This window comes from Plecotus auritus (assembly GCF_963455305.1).
Source record: "Plecotus auritus genome assembly, chromosome: 6".
Lineage (NCBI taxonomy): Eukaryota > Metazoa > Chordata > Mammalia > Chiroptera > Vespertilionidae > Plecotus > Plecotus auritus.
In genome coordinates, this window is record NC_137773.1 from 3,587,923 (window position 1) to 3,607,214 (window position 19,292).

Sequence of the window (19,292 nt, forward strand, 5' to 3'; positions counted from 1 at the left end):
CAGACCTGTTGCTAGCCTGAGTGGGGGATGTACTTCACGGTCTATGGGCCAGAGCTCATTTCTGGAGGTGGGAGACCTAGGTTTGAATCCTTATTTACTAGCTTCTTCCTTGAAGTCCCATTTAGAAATGGGATTCTATCATTCCTGGGAGGCAACGAAGTAAAAATGCCCCCACAGAGGAGACATCGTTACAATTTTGAAAGGGTATGGGAATCCTGGTGTAAGAAAGCAGGCTCAGAGAGGTGAAGCTCAAGTCACACAGGGAGTTTGTAGAACAACCCCGATGGGAACCAGGTCGTTCTAACCACAACCCACTTCCTCCTCGCGCCTCCCTCAACATCCAGATTGGGCTGAAGTCTTCTTGAGCATTCCCCCGCCTCCAATCTCAAAGTCTCAGAAGAGCCCTGCACGGTTCCTCTGAACATGACAGAGAAAAGGTGCTAACCTAAATTGGTGTGTGGTTGCCACAAACGTGTTGATGACCATGTTTGAGCCTCTTACTAGTCCGCACGTTAGCACATCTGTGAATCCTGCAAGGCTTTTCAGTACAGCTGCTTGGAAACTTATTCAGCTAGACACTTGCCCGTTCTGAATTTACTCTGTTCTTGTAAGAATTGCTAGAAAATGTTGACTTACAGAGATGCTTTCTAGGTTTCATTGCACGAGTAAGTGTGGTCTATGGGGCAGAATTATAGTGAGGAATACCTCTTAGACCAGGGGTGAGGAACGTCCGGCCCGTGGATCGTAAAGGCCCGTGAAATCATTTGGTCTGGTCCTGCAGAGGCATTAGGAATGAGTTAATTAAATGTTTGACCAAATAGAGCAGCCTAATTTTAAGTTGATAATTTTGTATGACCCGAGAATGATGTTCTAAATACCCAAATGGCCCTTGGCAGAAAAAAGGTTCCCCACCCACATCTTAGAGAATGTAGGGTGTAGTACGGATTTTAATACCGTAATATGTATATTACTTGTGATAAGATTTACCATGTGAGTTGGCATGAAGTTGTATGTCATGTAAAATGTTTGCACTTAATTTAGAAAATATTTAGAAATACTTTCCTGGTAGAATTGTAGTAAGGCTTACCATAGGCTTACTATAAAACTTAAAACTCAGTGTTTATCTAAGATAAACATTTAGCAAACATTCACCAAATATTTGGCGAGGGCCTTCTGTGAGCTGGGCACTTGTAATTGGTTACAGCCTTGGATTTTGAAATGAATTTGCTTCCCTTTTTTTGTTTGTTTCTTGCCACAGTCCCAACCATGTGAGATCCTAGCTTAAATGTGCAAGAAGCTCATGTGATGGGTTATCAGCACTTCCAGAAGTATGCCGGGAAGGTCTCACTTACTGTTTTGGTTTCCTCTGGCTCCACAGCCCCACCAGTTCCCCTGCTGAGTGCTCCCAGCAAAAACATGTACACACAGCAGTTAAAATCATACGTACTCACTTTTATGGAAATGGCAACACTAAAATTCGTTTTAATGTAGGCATGGCATAAAAGTAGATTCAGAGCAGAATTTCAGCTAACTGAAAAACATGCACAGAGGAAGGTATGTTCCAAATCTTCTTCAATAGGAACGGGTTTCTGTTAAAATCGGCAAACAGTGACTGGCTTTCCTTGGGCACTTTGTATAGGCAGTGCGCTGTGATCATTAGGGTCCCGTTTGCTGGTTCTGGGATCCGAAGAGCCATCTTTCCTGGCTCAGAGTCCTCAAAAAAGGTTAGGAAGCCTCGGGTTCCTCATCAAGCCTTGGGGGCTGTTGATGCCTACCTACTTCATGGGATGGCCGGATGGTAAACTGAGATGTAAAGTGTGTTGCAGGGAAGGTTGCTCCTGGTCCCTGCAGTGTCACTGACCTCGGTCAGCTCTCCCACTGCAGATCATGGCTCTTTAGCCTGGTCAAGCACCCGTCCTCCACGGTGACTTCACACCTTTCCCCTCTCTCCTCCAATCCCAGCACTCCCTCTCTGTCCTAGGTTTCAGCTGCCGACATGCCTCCTGTTTCATATAGAAAACAAGCCGTAAGATGAAAGCAGCCCACGTGCTGCACCTTCTCCCCCAGTCCCGTGGTGACTGCCCCCTGGGGCACCAGACTCCATCCCCTTATGCCACCTCCTTCCCTCTTCCAGATCAGATTGTTCCTACTAGCTTACCAACGCACTATTACTTCCCTCCATTAAAACAAACTAGCAAGCACACAAAAGCTGGTCCTCCTGGCCTCCTCACGGCTCTGCCTACCTTGACTTACCCACTCTGACACCCATGTAAAATCACAGGCCGCTGCACCTTGTCTACCTCACTTTGTTTGCCCATGACTCTGCTCATTTTACAATCCCCGCCCCCCCTCCACCCCCCAGCGCTTACCACTTTCCAACACTACCCCTACCCCATTAGAGTGTGGACTCCACAAGGTAGACTGTCACCTGTTTTATTGCATCCTGGGCAAAGTATGTGCTCCAAAATATTTCTCAGGTGGGTGGACAGCTGTTAGCCACTGAGATAGTCTCAGGCCTTTTATCATAGGATAATGCTTCACAGACACCTTCCTTCATGTGCCCGCTGGTTAGGGATCACTTTGGGATTTGCATGCACCAAGTAAGCCGGTGCCAGTGTGAGCTGGCCTCCTCCCCACTCCCGGTGCAGCCCGCTTCTTCTGATCCACATCCAGACTCTAGCACCACGGCCACCTGAGCTGGAAACCTGAGCACCCTGTCTTCCACATCCACCCAGGAGGCCATCAAGTCTTAATAGGCTCCTAATCTCTCTCACACCTTTCTTCTCTCCGTCCCCACAGCTGCCTCTTCCTCCTCGATCCCCTGCTCCTTTACGCTTTACACTGCTGCCAAAGTCATTGTTCTAATATGCAGATCTGATGCTCCTTCTCCCGGTTTTAACTGTGCAGTTCCGCTATAAGCTCTTACAGGGTGCCATCCCACCTCCAATATCTGGGCCCACCCCCCTCCTCCCCTCAGCCCCACTCTTGCCTCCTGGAGATCCTCCCTGGACTCCAGCCACACCAAGTGACTCAGTCTTGGCAGGCTGTGGCTCGCTCTTTGGGACTGGAGTTCACTCTGCCTGAATGCTTGTTCCCTGGTCCTGCAGGCCAGATCACCGCTGGCCTTCCAGGTGGGGCTTCCTCCTGGCCCCCAGGCACCGGTAGCCCTCTCACGCACCGCTGCTGTGAATTTACTGTCTGGCTCCCTACCGGGCTGTTCCTTTTTTGTGTTCCCGGTCAGTCCACCTGGCACGGTGGAACCTGGGGTAGCGTGCCACACTCAGTTTGTTGGATGAATGAAGGAGAGGGACCTGCTTTGAGTCAGTGGGCAGCCTTCATCAAAATGATGTTGGGAAATCCCCAAGCCACACCGTATCATTCACGAATGCGGTGCCCCCAGGATTTCCAAGTTGGGGCACTTCTGGGAGGAAGTCCCTTTTTGGAAGAGAAGGGAGCCAGAGGCTACATGTTTTGTGGAGTTTGATGAGCAAACATAGGCCTGTGAAGAAGGGACAATTAACCATGAAATTGAAGGGACAGCTGCCAACTTACACTTAGTCCAACAGGGAAGGACATCGCTGAGCTAGCTGACGCTGCTCATTAGCAGTTTGCAAGGCAGGGATGGACAGGGACCCCATTGGGTGTCCACAGCTGTCCAGGTGTTAGGAGGTCTGACTTGAGCCCACTTCTCCTCACTGGTTGATGAGGTATGGCATGGGGTTGCACCCCAGTTTTTGCCAGCAGGGGCTTTCACTCTCAGCTGTTCTAATCCTATGGTTCATTTCTCACAGCTGCTCTGAGGAGCCCAGGGCCATGCCACTCCAGGACGGGACCTTGCCTGACCCACTCAGCCAGTCTCCGTTCTTGACCTGGCTCTCCCCCTAATGCTAGCCCAGGCCCTTACCTGGCCTGCCCCTCATTCCTCCCCACAGGATAGGCAGGATGATGGGAATGAGCTTTGAGGAGCTATACCTGTGATAAAGGAAGATGATGATGTTGATCCTGAGCAGAATATACCTGTCAAAAAGGACTCCTCATGGTTAATTAGGCTCAAATTAATAACCAGAGTCTAGGGGCCATTGTTTACATAGGTCCCTCATGTACACTGCATTTCAGGGAAAACCTACAGACTAAGCTTCCAGGCTTTCTGCGGTGTCTTCTAGCCCAGCCGAGCTGACTCTTATGAGAGCTCCAAGGATCAAAATTGGACCAATGGGACTGAGACTTTCCCCATCCAATCAGGCTGCACAACTATATCCTCATTAGCATTTTCACTGAACCATTAGAGCAGCTCCATTCCAACCAATCAGGACAGTGGTGTTTAGACCAACCGGTGAGAATTTGGAGTCCTTATTTGCATGAAAGTGGGCGAATCAGGGACCAGGGGTGGGTACTTCTTTCTATATAAGTCTGCTTTGAGGCGCACACTTTCAGTTTACACCGAAGACGTACCGGTACTTGGGTGGCTGGAATTACTGCAACAGTGAAGCCGTAACATCCCATTAGGGTTGCTTACTGTCGAGTTGAATTGGCTACAGCAAGCGACCTTCAGTTGACATTGGTGTGTTAGGAGCAACTGAAGATCAGGCAGGGAGCTGCAGTTGTCCCTGACCTAAGTCAAAATTCAGGCCACATGAAAAAGGATGGGAGGTTCCGAGGAGGTACAAACGTGAGGGGCCTCAGGCTTGCAGAGCTTTCTTTTCTTTTTTTGTGTTAATCCTTATCCGAGGATATTCTCCCCCCATTGATTTTTAAAGAGAGTGGGAGGAAGGGAGGGAAGGGGGGGAAGAGAGAGAGAGAGAGATGTGAGAGAGGCACATGGATTGGTTGCCTCCTGCACAGACCAGGGCTGGGGATGGAACTGAGACCCTTCCCTTTGTGGGGGGACAATCTAACGATTGAGCAACACCCGTCAGGGCTGCAGTCTCTTTTTGAAGTGTTGTTACAAACCCATTAAGCATTAGGTTTGACAACAAAAACGCTTCAATGATGGAGCCTGACAGAGTGATCTCGGTCAAGTGTAGGTCACTTCCTCTCTACTGAGCCTCAATCTCTGCTCTGTAAATTAGGAATAAATGCCTCCTGAATTACTGTGAAAGTTGGCAAAAACCGAGGAACAATGATTGGACAGTGCCTGTCACACAGTAGGTGCCCAGTATTTTTGTCCCTATGGGGGAGTTATTCGTAATCAGTACTGTAAACCACCTAATTTGATTTATCAAGAAAACCCCAGCTGAGCGCCAGCAGGCCGGGTTCAGACACACTCCCTGCTTTTTCCTGTAGGAGTTTAGGCTTCCACGGACCCTGGCTACATCCTGATGGGGACCCAGAGTCGCTCAGAATGCGGAGCCCTGGTCCTTCTGCCCAGGGGCGGTGACATCCAGGGGGTGGCCCGGGAACTCGCACTGCCAGGCCCTCCTCCAGGCCATCCCAGCCCCGTGGTGGGTGGTCTTGGGCCCTAGGATTCCCCGCCGGCAAGGAGTCTCCGCGTCCTTGGAGATGGGTGACCGGCCCTAACGCTGGGCTGGGGTCCAAGGGCCACGACTCTGGTGTAGCGTCTGCGGCTGGGGGGGTTGGAGTGGGGGGTGTATGTGCGTGTGCGCGCGCGCTCTCCTCGAGATGGGAGATCTGGGAGCAACGGATGCCAGGCAGGGAGACCAAGCAGAAAGGCGCCTAGGGTTACCGCCAACAGGTGGCTAGCGGGGTGGCTCCTTTAAGACGCCGTTCAGCCCCGCCCCGCGCCGCACCCCCGCCGGGAGCCGTGCCACGTGACCCGAGTCTTGTGACTGGCGGGAGGGGGGGCGCGGAGGGGAAGCCCGCCCGCCGCCCGCCGCCCGCCGGGAGCGGGACTCGCCGCTACGCCGTCCGGGTGTCCCTACGAGTCAGCGTCTGAGCCAGAGCCGGAGTCGGAGAGGGAGCCTAGCCGGGCGCGGTGGGCGCCGCCCGCCATGGACCACAAGCCCCTGCTGCAGGACCGGCCGCCCACCTACAACCTGGAGGCCGGCCAGGGCGACTTCGCGTGCGGCCCGCATGGCTACGGCGCCATCCCCGCCGCGCCCCCGCCGCCGCCCTACCCCTACCTCGTCACAGGTGGGCCCGGCGGGCGGGGGCTGGGGTGTGGGGTCTGCGGGGCTGGTGAAGGGAGCTGGGGGAACGGGCTTCGGGGGCGGGGCCGGGGCCGGGGGCGGGCCAAGCGGGCGGGGCGCCCCGGGAGCAAACTTGAGACCGAGTCCTCCGGCGACCTTTAACCCCCCAAACCAACTTTCCTCCGGGCGCTGCCAGGGACCAGCGCGCTTTTCGGGAACGCGGGGCCCTAGGGTCAGGCAGCCCATGCGGAGGGTTGGGGGAAATCTCCGGCACCAGGAAGCTGCCGTCGGGCCCTTGCGTCCCGTCCGGGCGCTGTCCGAGCGCCCTCAGCACACCTGGGGGGTTGCGCGCCCGAGGCCCGCCCTTCTCAGGAAGCATCACAACCCAGTTTCAAATTAACTTTATTAACGAGGCCTTGTCTGCACTTTATCACCTAATAAAGCCCCTAGGAGGCACTTAGTGAAGGCAGCTGTTGTCTTGATTTTGAAAAGGAGAGTTTTTGTGTCGGAGGAGCGGGCAGGAGCAGCAGTTCCCCCTGCCCTCTTCTGATGTGCCTTCCTGTCCACAGGGATACCTACCCACCACCCCAGGGTCTACAACATCCACAGTCGAAATGTCACCCGGTACCCTGCCAATTCCATCGTGGTCGTTGGCGGCTGCCCAGTCTGCAGGTATGTCACAGGTCTGGGGCTGGCCCCCAGAAGCTCTGGGAACACACATACCCAGAACCTCATAAAGGCAGGGTCGTTGAGGTGGGTCGGTCTGGATTTGGGACAAGCTGTAGTGGGCAAGCATGGGTTCAGTTATCCTGGGTTGAACATGTTTCACAGGGCCACTGGGGTGGGTTCTGTTTCTTGGAGAGCTGAGTGCTTTGGACCATTCTGCCCCAAGTGAATGGGACGCAGAAATATTAATGGGGTGCAGTTGGGCTGACAGTCTCACATCCCTGGTTCTCCTGAAGGTGTCCGTGGAAGGCTTCCTTTTCAGGGAAGGGGCTCTTTGAAGTGTGCGGGCAGGGGAGCCCTGGCTCAGACGGCCCATGTGTTCCAGAAGAAGGAGGTCCTAGGAGCCAGGAGAGCTACAGCCGTGAGCGCTGTTAGTGGAAACCCACGGTTCTTACCCCAGCGGGAGCGATGTTTCGTCCCCTTGAACTGGAGCCTCCACAATCTTCTAATGACTGTTTATATAGGGCCCGAGATGCTTGTTCTGTGTGGGTCCTGAGGATTCAAGTTCAGATAAAGACTTGGTCCCTGCCCTTGGTGGATTCAAGTGCTTGGACAGTTTAGAAAGCATGGACTTGGCACGGACCATTTCTCCTGCCTGGGAGGAGGAAGTTCACATTCTGAGATGGGATTGAGAAACCCTGGTTCACACTTACACTTAATTTCAAAAGTGCGTCTAGAAGGCCCAGAGGGGAGTCCAAGGGAAGTGAATGATTTCAGAGTCACAGCGGGCAGCTAGGGCTCAGGAAGAGGGAGGGCATGGAAGAGGTGGGGGCAAAAGACTGGCCTACCAGAGCCAGCCATGCGCCCAATAAAGGGGGCTGTGGGCAGGGGAGAGCGCCTGGAGCTGTGTGCCAGGGTACCCCATTTGCAAACCCAGAAAGGGTGTCTCTTCTGACACAGCTGGTGAAAGTTAGGCCTTTGAGGAATGTGAAGGGGGAGGGAGAGGAGGGCAGACAAGGGCCTCCTCCTGAGTGCCCCTCTCTCCGTGAGGCACTAGGGGGCTCAGAGCTGTTGGGGTTTGAAGGTCCTGTACATGGGTGGGTTTGGATTAGCGGCGGCATGGACTTGGGGCTGGTCCCATGTGGAGTGAGCCACCTGGACTCCTGGGAAGTGACAGGAAGAGGTGAGTGCGGGAACGACTGTATTTAGCTGAGGCTGGCCCTGGGTGCTCAGCCGTGGTGTGTGCATAGCCCTTCTTTCCCCACTCGGCCCAGCTGGAGGGTCCCTAGGGCCTATTTTTTGAAGTGGGGTCTTCAGATCACCTCCCATTTTAAGGAGGGGTGTTAGGCTGGCAAATTCAAGGAGGATCAGGAAGGCGCCTGAAGCAGAGGAATCTGGCTGGGATTTCAGTGTCTCCCTGCCATGTCTGCCACTTCCCTTCCTGGGAGCGCCCAGCCTGCCAGAGGAGCTGGTTCAGATCCTGGTTCAGGCCCTGGCAGCTCCCAGCTGGGCCTGTGTCCCCACCTGGGAAACGGGGATATCTGATGGGATGGAGAGTCTGTGAGGCTCTTGTGGGCCCACGTCCCTGAGTTCAGAGGAGTGGACACCAGCACCAAGCCCCCTGTGGCTGGTGGAGGAGGGGAGCCACGGCTGAGGTGTCTCCAGGGCTGTGAAGCTTCCGGCCACTGGCTGGGCTGCTGCCAGGTGGGGGAGCGTTTCCCGATACCCACCTTTCCCTAGGCTGGGAGCTGTGTTATTTTGGAGGCCTGTGGCTTCTGCACCATGGCCCCAGTCATTCGGAATCTGGACTAAGGTCGGGCTGTGTTCTCTGCTCTCTCGGAGAGTCTTCCGTGGGGCTGAGGGCAAGGGTGCCTGCGTTTGGAACCAGGCTTCTCCTTGGGATCACTGTCTTCCCACCTCTGGGTGGTGGGTGGCAGGCAGTGAGGAGGAATGGGTGCTCTGAGAGGAAGTTTGGGGGATCGAGTTGGGACCAGACACTCTTGACTCCCCCCAAGGCATGTCCTCCTGTGGGCCCTCTCGTCTGTGGTGTGAGAAGAACAGATGCCAGCAGTAAGGGTTCTTCCCTGAACTTGGGTTCCTCACACGGGAGTGTCCCTGCCCTTCCTGCTAGAGAGGGGGAGGCCCCTTAGCCTCTGCCTTTGCGGAGTTGTGTGGTGTGGGCGTGGCTGGCCAGTGGGCTGAGGCTGGGCAGCACTAAGGGGGTGAGGCCCGGGCACTTTCCAGGGAAGCGCCACTGTGGTGTGGGGTGTGGGTGTAGGGGCCCTGGGGCGGGTCCTCTCCGGGGAGGAGAGGTTTCCCCTGGGCGCAGTCCAGTGCAGCCACTGTGTGTCTGGAGTCATGGGGTTGGGAGACAGGCCACTTCTCAGCGACCGCACTGCTGCCTCCCTTTCCATCCAGCCCGCCAAACTCCGTCCCTGCCCCTCCCTGGCAGCTTGGCAGGAATTCGCTGAAGTCACACGGCTGCGATTCCCTCTGAGTGAGGTCTGGTGTAAGAGGTCTGTCACTTGTCATCGTCCAGCCTTCCCTTATGCAGCCTGACTCCACCCTCCCTTTTTAGCCGACTGCATGAATATTTCTTTTGACTCCAGCACATACTCATTTTAGCCCCGCTGTGGCCTCTGAACTAGTTCTCCCGTGGGGGTACAGCTGCCCCTAGATGCAGGACGAGGCGGTGGCACTGTGGGTGGGATCTGGGCCTGGCTGAGCTCACCTTGGCTGTGGTGGGGGAGCCTATTGAGAGGGCCCTGAGCAGCAGGGGCCAAAGCCTGGAATGTGATGCAAGTGGTAGGCGCAAGCAGTAGGCGCAGGGCCTGCCTCGCACCGGGCCCCCCCGCCGACACTGGATCGGTATCATTGGGTATTTAGCTTTTAGGGTGACCGGGGGGGTAGGAGGAAATCCAGGAACAAATGGGGTCATGGAAGCCAAGACAGAGGCTCAAGGAATAGTGTCGGTCCAGGATGTGGCATGGGTGGTCAGCATGGGCACTGCTGGTGACCCCCGGAGAGTGCTGGGAGGTAGAAGCAGGGCTCGAGCGCGTGACACGGCACGGGGTGACAAGGTGGAGTGTGGACAGCTCATGAGGGGACGGGGCCTGTGACAGAAGCTTGGGGAGTTGACTGTGCCTGGACGTCCTCGGGCTGGGGGTGGGGATGGTGGATGACTCCCAGGCCCCTGCTCTGGCCTACACTTTGCTCAGAGGCCTGGTCATCAGGCTTGTTCACAACTGCCCTGGAGTGGCCGGTATCTGTGCCCGAGAGGCAGATGTGCCTCCCACTGCTGAGGGTAGCGATGGGACCCGGTCTCTGAAGGGAGCTGGCTGGGTGCTTGGGGCATCTGCCCCTACCCCCCAGGCTCCAGGCCTTGGCTGACCTGGAGGAAGTCCTCCCTGAGGCTGTCCCTCTGTGAGGGCTGGTCCGGAACTGCTCCCAGGGCTGGATGCGCTCTTGAGCCACCCTGTGCTATGCAGTGAGTGAGTGGGGATGAGGGGCAAGGGCTGCCGGAGCCGGGCACTCGCTGCCCGGGGCACGGACGTGGGGAGGCCCTGGACGGGTGGAGCTGGTTTGGTGCCAGAGCTCCGAGTGGTCCGAGGCCGAAGGCCACCTCTGCTGCTCTGGAAGTGGCTTGATTAGCATCAGCAGTTGTAGCAACTGTTGGCCATGACTGTGGACAGAGCAGGTGTGTTCCAGCCTAGGGCAGCCTATCACATCCACCTACGGAAGGGCAACAGCTGGTGGCCCAGGGCCTCCCTGAAGCCCCATCCCCTACTTTGGCAGCAGGGCCTCAGGTGCTTTTTTCTGACGCCACCTGTCCTGACATGTGGTCTGAGAGGGCCCTGAACACCCCGGGGCGGGCTGAGGACCCGACCTTTGTAGTACTTAGAATACAGGTGGTACCTGCCACACAAACTCAGGCCTGCTGATCGCTGTCCCTTAGACCTGGCCTCGCCTGTGCTCTAGTCCAGCTGGTCACACACACAGAAAGGGTGGCACCCATGAGCCCGGCAAACGGGGTGAAACAAAGGGAAACAGGTATCTTCCCTGCAGGAGCTCAGATCCTTTTCTAAACGAATGCACATGGTGACTCCAAGGCACATAGTTTGACCAGACACCCCCCTCCCTTCCTTTTCTGCAGAGCTTACGGGGGGACCAGTGTTTCAGGATGAGCACGTTTGGGAAATACTTCTAGAATGTATTGTGTCCCTTGTCGATGTTTTAGGCACTTCCCTCCTGAGCGGGTGGACATTGTGCCTTTTTCTTAAGCTGTTGAAAACCAGACTTCCTCTTCGTCTGGCATGTTTTTCATGCCTCCCGGTGGGGCAGGAGCCTGCTCTGCTGGGCTGGGGGGGGGGGGGGGTGGGGGTGCTGCACCGGGTCCTCCTGCGGCTGTGATGGGTAGCAGCCGTCACATGGGCTCCTGACTTCCTGAGAAGGGGCTGCAGCAGCAGCAGCAGCTCTGGCATTCTGAGGAGGGAGCCCTCTGTTTTGGCGCATTTCACCTTGACACTTATTTCCTCTTTTATTAAGCTGAACCTCCCTCCTCCTTCATGCAAAAGGTGGCAAAATAAGGAGCGGAACGTTGTGGGCCTAGGGATCCTTAAGCAGTATTTGCCGACAATGGGGCTGAGAAGTGGAGAGACAGTGGCTTCAGAAAGACCAAGGAAGCTGGGACGGCCATGCAGGGGCCTGGGAGAATGGGTGCAAAGGCACTAAAGCAGTGGAAGGAGTGCCAGGCCCTCCCCACCGCAGTTGCCCTCAGCTCACAGCGAGGTGGTCCGGGCTGCAGGTGCCCTGGCCCCCAGGGAGCAGCTGGTCCCTGTTGGCTTCCTCGGGCTCCCAGGTCTGTCTGGTGGGAGTGAAACATTTCTCACTTGGGCTGAGCTGGCTGTTGTGTTCTCATTTTAACTTCAGCTGTGTCCAGAACTTTCCAGAAGTAGCCTAAGGACTAAAGGTGGAGCTGAACACACAGCTCTTGTTCCCACTCTGGGGGCCTTTGAAGGGGACCCTTCAATCTGGGTGCCGAGTCCAGGTCTCTGACCTGTACTCACTGGCACCTGATCTCGGTGAGGTCCCCAGGTGTCTTAGGTATTGCAGATTGTGCACTAAAAGGTAAATGTGACTTTTTCCCTGAAGCTTTGAGATGAAATTTCTCAAGTGACCTTTTAGACTTTGTGTGAACTTGGCTGATTTTCGTCTTCCACTAAAAATCTGCTGCCTGTCCTCCCCCGGAAATAGAAAAATCAAACAATTCTGAACTCTATCCCTGTTTGTAGTATTTCCCTCCAGGGATAAAAAACAAACTTCAATACTGGGAAAAAGTACTCCAGTGATTGGGTTTTCTTGTCTTGTGTTTTCAGAGATGTAAGAAATTTTATAAACTAGCATTTGTTCCTTGTTCTTCTGTAAAGGGAAATACGGTAGATGACATGGCCGCTGAACGCTGCCTTTTTAATTGAGCGAGGATAGCTCTCCAGCAGTTTCCCTTCTTCACATGGTCTGGGTAGTGGCTGACGGCAGTTTGCCTTCCCTCCAGACACGGCAGGCGGTGTGGGCGGATCTCCAGGCCGACAAGGCTGCTTGCTGAAGGCAGGTGAAGACTCACTGATGCGCCAAAGGTCTGGTGGGTCATCAGGCCGAGGGCCCTAACCCGAGCCCCCCTTCTCTCTCCACAGAGTCGGGGTTCTGGAGGACTCATTCACCTTCCTGGGCATCTTATTGGCCATCGTCTTTTTCCCCTTTGGGTTCATCTGCTGTTTTGCCTTGAGGAAGCGAAGATGTCCCAACTGTGGAGCACACTTTACCTAGAGGGAGCAGCACACCGGCTTCCCTTCCTCCAGCCGTCTTTTTCTAATGTAAATGTGTACAGTAGCTTTATTTGATTAAGCTTCAGGACTGTTTGGTAAGGGAGGTGGGATAGATTTGGCATGTGAGCTGGGTTCAGGGCACAGGTCACGGAGTGTGGACACGCGGCAACACTGCTCCCGGGTTAACGACAACTCAGAAAAGCACTTTTATTTTTTGCAGTCTTCAATTTGAGAAAGGTGAGAAATTGTTTTAAATAAATGAGATTCATACCATTGTTTACCTGGTTCTGCTTATTCAGTGTTTGCACACTGGCACTTGCAGAAATTAACTTTTGTTTGGAAAATTTCAAACGTGAAATGGAGACTAGAATTAGGTACCCACCACCCAGCTTCAACACTGTTCAATTCTGTTATTTTTCTTGATAGGCATTTACAACTCAAGAAAATGTTCTTGTTTTCACGTTCTTTTATTTTATAATGAAACGTAATACCTTGACATTTTCAGAGCATGCCCCTCAGTGTCAAGGACCAGGCAAGCCCTCCCATCCTGTGAGAGGCAGGTAAGTGACACTGCCGCCCACTCTGTGAGGTGGAGACGGGCCGGGCGAGTCCAGTGGCCTGCGAATTACACCTGATAACCCCAGGCCTACGTATCGCTAAAACAAAGCCAGAGGACCCCAGAGTGGAGGGTGATGCCCCACTCCTCAGCACACCTCTAAAACCACTGTTGGAAAATAATGGGCGTCTGTGGACCCCACTCTTACCTAAGTGGTGAGAGAGTGGCCACTTCGCTGACTCTGGTTTCTTGGCTGGTGCGTCGCCTTTCAGGACAGGTGCTGCTTGACACCTGCACTTTGCCTCACTCAGTCCTGGGGAGCCCTCACGTTCCTGTGTCATTAGCTCCCCACTGGCTGACCCAGGAGGAGGAGGATAGGACCATGAACCTGAAGTGTCACGCACTCACACTGGGTTTACCTGCAGTTGACTTTGGCCAATTTCAAGCTTATAGAAAAACGATAATAATGGTAAGACCAAAGGAGCTGTATGAACAACAAGCCCCCCTTCCCTGCCCACACAGTGAATGGCCTGGGTGTGACATTTAACCACGATTCTCCACTCCTCCGACATAGGGCCTGATCCCTGACAGCCAGCGACGAACTCCCTCCCGGAGCAGCCCAGATCCTAGCGCATGACAGTGGGTCTCAGCTAGGGGGCAGCTCCTAGCAGCCACCACTCCCAGGTCCTCCTGGCTCTGCGCACTGTTTGTGCGTCAGTACCCGATGGGAAAGTACCAGAGGGAATTAGCGACAGACCAGCTTTGGTTAACTAGCTTATTAGCAAGTCCCCTGGTTGGCGCATGTGGTGCCCCTCTGGCCAGGCCCACATGCAGCCTGGCCGGGTGCGTTTTCATTGGTGCCTCAGAGCTACCAAACCCAGACGTTCTGGGGCATTCAAGTCCTAAGTACCATGGCTGTGATGGGGACAGGCAAAACGCCCCAGCACTCTACAGCTGGGCCTAATCACGGGAAGGTTGGGGTTTCTCCATCTTGGGTAGCTCTGCATTTGACTAAACAAAAATTAAAAAATTTTAAGTTAAAAGTTGAAATTTATATAATATTTTCATAATTTATATTGCTTAAGATTCTCCTTTGGATAAACATTACAGTGCTACTTAAGAGCAGGTACATTATAAAATACAAATGTGGTCTCAGCTGCATGCAGGTACAGAAAGCCAGTCCTGAAAGCACAGACTATCCCTTATTCTGGCTATTTCAAAAATAATCAGAATATTTAAAAAAATGATACAGTAAGGATTAGAACCAAATTTACTGCTCTTTGAACAAAATAGGAAGAAAATACTTTAAATGATTGAGTTGGTCACTCAATTTATCTTCTTAAAGACAGAAATGTGCAAAACCAACTGTGAAATTGAGAAAATGCATTGATTTGCTAAAGTAGAATACGTTTAAAATCAGGCACCCTCCGTGAAGCGTCATGACAGTTACAGGCTGCACCACACCTACGACTTCACACATGAGAACATAAGAAGATCCAGGAGAAGTCTTTGGCCATCTTTTCATCGAATGATTGGTGCTGATCGATCGTTTGTCACTGTTGGTCGGAGTTTCACAGTAGCAAAGGGGTTTTCTCCACTGTGGGGGAAGGAAAAAAAAAAAGTCTGCAGAAATACCTTAAGATGGGAATTGTATTTTTTTGGTTAATGCTCACCTGATGACCCCCCCTCCCCCGCCCCACCTTGATTTTTAGAGAGAGTGGAAGGGAGGGAGAAATGACGATGTGAGAGAGACACATTGATTAGTTGCCTCTGCAAACACCCCGAAGGGACTGGATTGAGCCTGCAACCCAGGTACGTGCCCTTAACCAGAAATTGAACCCGAGACCCTTCGGTGCATCGGCCGATGCTGTAAGCACTTGGCAACACCGGGCAGGGAACATGGTTTTAAATGAACTAAATGCAGACTTGTTCCTGCTCTGTGAAGTTATATACCGTATTCTGGGCAGCGTTTTTCTGACGTGAAGTTTCACTGGCGGTTCTCCAGTCCACCTCTTACAGAACTACCGAGAGCCCAGCTCTCTGCAGTCCTCTGCGGAAGGGGGTCAGGTGGGACAGCCATCTGAGACTGGGCCTGGATTACTGTGTTGCCAAGCACAGCCTGTGATCAGGAGCCACCCTTCTGGATCTGGGCAGATGCCTCCCTGGACTGATGAGAGCAAGGTGGCTGCATTCTCTTGACCCCACAGGCCTGAGGCTGTGTTCAGGATCGGGCCTCTTGGGCTGTGCCCGGGGCACGGCCCTCCCAGGGACACTGCAGGCCACCCGCCAACAGGGAGGGCAATGCGCAGCTCAGAGGGCTTTGGGGGGAGTTCACGTACCTGAGGAAAGGATGCTTGGCAGTCCCGTTGGTATTACTCTGTGGAAAGATGAGGAAGTTTATGGAAGGCTCATGAAGACATTTTAAACAAGACCTGAAGGTAAAGGCATCTAAAACACAGGGGCTGTTGAAACTACGGATGTTTAAAGGTGCCCTGGAGTCTCCATCCGTTTGAGACTGTCTAGCTATGTAAATCCACTCAAAACATTAACAGAAGGAACAGGCGGCTTAAAAGACAGTGAGGGACCTGCACGTGTTGGGCCATCGCACACTCCGAGGGAGGACAGGCCTGCGGCTCCTTGCCCACAGCCTGCTGCAGGTGCACCACTTGTGAGTGCAGGTGGCTTTTGGGGAGCTCAGTCCTGAATGAAGCCACGGGAAAACGGCGTGAAAAGGAAACGTCGGTGGGTTTTGGTGCCCAGTGCGCCCCAGAGATCTTGCAGGAAGTTGCACGAAGAGAAGAGGAGGACGTGTAAACACTGTCTTTGTCTTCAGGAGCCACCAGGCCTCACCTCCCAGGGACCAGGGGCCTCCTTTCCTTCGTTCCGTAGAGCTTACAGGCCAAGAATCTGCTTTGAACCTGCTCTGGCTGTTCTAGGAAAGCACTGCTGCGGTGACTCAGATGCCGCCCAGGAGAGGGCAGTGTGCCCCTGTCTGACCAGACCTGACTGGAAGCTCCCCGGACTCCCCGTGGTCAGGGCACAGCCCTCTGAACACTGAACAGCCAGCTGGGGTTTGCAGGCCACGCCTCACCGAAGCCCACACCAGGGCTCCTTGGGAGGCTCTACTGGGTTTTGGACCTACTGACACTCAGGCAGAGCGTTAGGGACCCTGGGATTCAGCCCTGCGCCTGCTGTCTCTGGGCCTCTGAGGACCCACATCTTGACCTTGAACCTCGGGACCAGCCAGCTCATCCTGATGGCGGCCCCAGCACCAGGAGGCAGAGTCCTGGCTCTTCTCACTGAAGCACATCCTAGCAGGGCTTTCAATGGCCTCTTCCCACAGGGCATGCAGGCCCCAGAGCAAGCCTCCTGGTGCAGCGCTCCCGTTCTGTGATTTAGGGACAAAACCACATAGGATGCGTGTGCTGCCGAACAGAAAGCCAGCCCAGAGCGGCGGTACAGGGTCCCCCGTGAAAAGGTCCCTGGGGTCAGGAGGAAGGGCAGCCGAGTCCTCTTGGCCTGGGAAGTGCACTTCCTGCCAAACCAGCGTCCCCAGGCTCGGCCTCCACGTGACACGCTGGAAACCACATCCTCCCGCCTTTCCTCAGGGTGGGACCGTGTCGCTCTCCATGTGTGTCACGTCTGAGGAGGGTTCTGCCCTGAACCGGAAACACCCCACCGGGGAGCAGCCCAACTGTCCTCAAGGCACACCCTCCGGGCTTGTTCCCAGAGGGCCTCCACCCCCCCCCAGGGAGCTTCCAAACGAGTTGAGCCACCTTGTGTCACCTGGGTGCTTAGCGCAGCATTTGAGAGAAACAAAGGTGGAAGAGAAATAGCACAGTCCCCAGGGTCGGGTCATGGTCTGGTTCTGGATCTGGTGCTGCCTACACCTGCTGCTTTGTGAAAAGCCACTGTGCACTTTTCTTCCTATGGTAGTCCTCAATGTCTGCCCTAAAAAGAGGACAGTTTCAAAGGTTTCCCCTTTAACATATACCGAGTCTACACTGTCCCCAAACCTGCCTCGGCACTGCCCTCATTCCTCCAGTGAGGAGAGCTCACGCTAGATCCCGAGTGTCTGCAGAACCTCCTCCCACCTCACACCTGAGCACAGCCCCATCCCTCTTACTGGTTGACAATGGTGCCCCGTGAGGGGTGTCTGTCCTGCCTGCTGCCGCAAAGCTCCCATCTGAACGTGTCCCTCCACTGGCTCCGAGGCCGAGCAGTGGGGTTTGGGGGTCTCCTGGCCTCTGCACACACCCCGCCCCCCACCCCCATCACCCGGCAAATGCTGCCTTGTCCTGCAGGAACACCAAGGTCTCTGCAGGCCTCTCCTGGTGCCCTCTGTGTCCCTGGACCTGACCGGTCCTGCACGGCTCCTGCAAGCCTAGGTGCTGCCTCCTTGTCCCTGTCCCCTCAGGACATGCAGTGCGGACACGGCGTGAGCTCAGACCAGGTCTGTGGACCTGAACCGTTCGAGGTCCCGCAGTCAATGGCAGAAGAACTCCTGTGCAGGGCATGGCCTCTGAGGCAGTGGTGTGCGTCCTAGCTCATGCTTTCCCTCGGACTTCCACAGCGAGGCTCTGCGCACCGACCCGTCCGTTGGGCTGGGCCGCCACCCCTGGCCTTGTAGGCGCAGCCTGTTGCGTGTCTGTGTCCCCTCCTGGCAACCAGCATGGTGCCGGTCCAAGTGCACTCGGCAGGAGGTCACCAAGGCACGAAACCAGATGCCGACAGGTCAGGCATGTCCGGAGGGGAGGGGAGTGGCTGTCCAGGGGACACAAGGACAGGGAAGGCCTTGTGACTGCACAGCAAGACAACCCATACCAGCTGACCATGGCCAAGCAGGAATCGGCAAAGTGGGGCACATCGTGATTTCCCCACAAAAAACCCAAACCCAAGTCCACCTTGAGCGGGCTCTTGCTGCCTCACATGGCATCCATTCCACCCAGATTTCTGCTGGAATGCCCCTCACAGGCCCACCTGCCTTGAAGGGGACCAGTTGGTCCCAGCTTACAAGTGATCCTGGTCACCTCAGGCCACCAGCACAGCCCGTTTCCCAGATGGGAGGCAGACACTTGGGCAAGGGACCTGTATGGGCACCCCCCCCCACCCCCCCGCCCCGCAGGCTGATGCAGGCCCCACCCCACAGAAGGCAGGGCTGGCGGTGAGAGACAGCCCTGAGGGCATCTCTGTTGCCTGCCCTCTGTCCTGCTGCTCCCTGGAAGCAGCCTCCCTTCATCTCTGAGGCCACGGGAGGTGAGCTCTGTCACCTGCACACAAGCACACCTGACGCTGGTGGTACATTCACAGCAGATGCCAGCGCTCCGCTGTGGCCAGACTTCCTTCCCAGTTCGCAGCCTCCAATCTGGTTCGACCCCTCTATTCTTAAACGGGACACGGGAGCCTGGCCAGGGGAAAGACCGCTACCTGGGGTCACAGGCTCTTTCTGAAACCCAGGGGCCCACTTCCTGGAGTGCAGGGTGGATGCCGACGAGGCGGCTCGCAGGGCCCGCACAGGCTCTTTAGGGTCAGCAAACGTGCGCTTTGAAAGGAAGGCAGGCCAAGTTGTTCAGCAACCCTTCAAAGCCTAGTTCTCTGATTTAAAACGGCTGCCACTATAGGAGGAACACTTGTCTCAGCCCCACAGCCCCGCCTGCCCCCAGATCACAGGCAGCCTCGCAGCCGTCGAGGTTAGTGGCGCAGGAACGTTCCACGCACGGCATCGGGTACGCAGTGGGCTGAGCCTACGTGTCCCGGTGTTAAAACTACAGTAACTGACAGTAACCGACGGCTGCCCGTACAGAAACCACGAAGAACAAGGTTTTGCCCGCTCCCATGGACCCAGCCTTGGCCCACAGAGAACGTACTTTCCCCAACATCATCAGCTGGATCAGCATTCTGGTTTAGAAGAGAAACTACCAGTCCAGCTGGGTGTAAGAAGTTCTGATACAAAATTCCAGGCCCATGTCCCGGCCCTCAAGGGCCCGGGCAGGGGCCAGCGTGGTATGTGCTTCTCGGGCACCACGCTCAGGTTTTAACCGGAACGCCGTCTGTTCTGTGCGGCCTACACCTGACTGCGCAGCATGGTGGCCGCTAGTCATATGTGACCAGATTAAAAGGAAACAGATTTAAAATAGAAAACCCCATTCCTTAGCTGCACCA

The 19,292-nt window shown here is 55.0% G+C and overlaps 2 protein-coding genes across 3 annotated transcripts in view; one reads left to right on the plus strand and one right to left on the minus strand.

Moving 5' to 3' along the window:
- Window positions 1-4,991: 4,991 nt before the first annotated feature.
- BRI3 (brain protein I3) lies at window positions 4,992-12,852 on the plus strand. The gene is made up of 3 exons (XM_080677040.1): window positions 4,992-6,090; window positions 6,656-6,758; window positions 12,443-12,852. The coding sequence occupies exons 1-3, from the start codon at window positions 5,949-5,951 to the stop codon at window positions 12,573-12,575; spliced, it is 378 nt and encodes a 125-aa protein (XP_080533166.1). The 5' UTR covers window positions 4,992-5,948; the 3' UTR covers window positions 12,576-12,852.
- Window positions 12,758-19,292, minus strand: part of BAIAP2L1 (BAR/IMD domain containing adaptor protein 2 like 1) — a gene marked incomplete at its 5' end in the record, with an annotated part of 76,778 nt that continues 70,243 nt past the window's right edge. For both annotated transcript variants that reach the window (XM_080677039.1, XM_080677038.1), the window contains 2 exons: window positions 12,758-14,727; window positions 15,470-15,507. In XM_080677039.1, coding sequence (XP_080533165.1) covers window positions 14,652-14,727; window positions 15,470-15,507 — 114 coding nt within the window. In that variant the 3' untranslated portion in view covers window positions 12,758-14,651. The remainder of the gene's footprint in view (window positions 14,728-15,469; window positions 15,508-19,292) is intronic.

Bases quoted from the DNA above. Each gene is read 5' to 3' on its own strand.
- BRI3 (XM_080677040.1), top strand. From the start codon at position 5,949: ATGGACCACAAGCCCCTGCTGCAGGACCGGCCGCCCACCTACAACCTG. The intron at 6,091-6,655 runs GTGGGCCCGGCG...TCCTGTCCACAG, and splicing joins CTACCCCTACCTCGTCACAG to GGATACCTACCCACCACCCC. The intron at 6,759-12,442 runs GTATGTCACAGG...CTCTCTCCACAG, and splicing joins GGCGGCTGCCCAGTCTGCAG to AGTCGGGGTTCTGGAGGACT.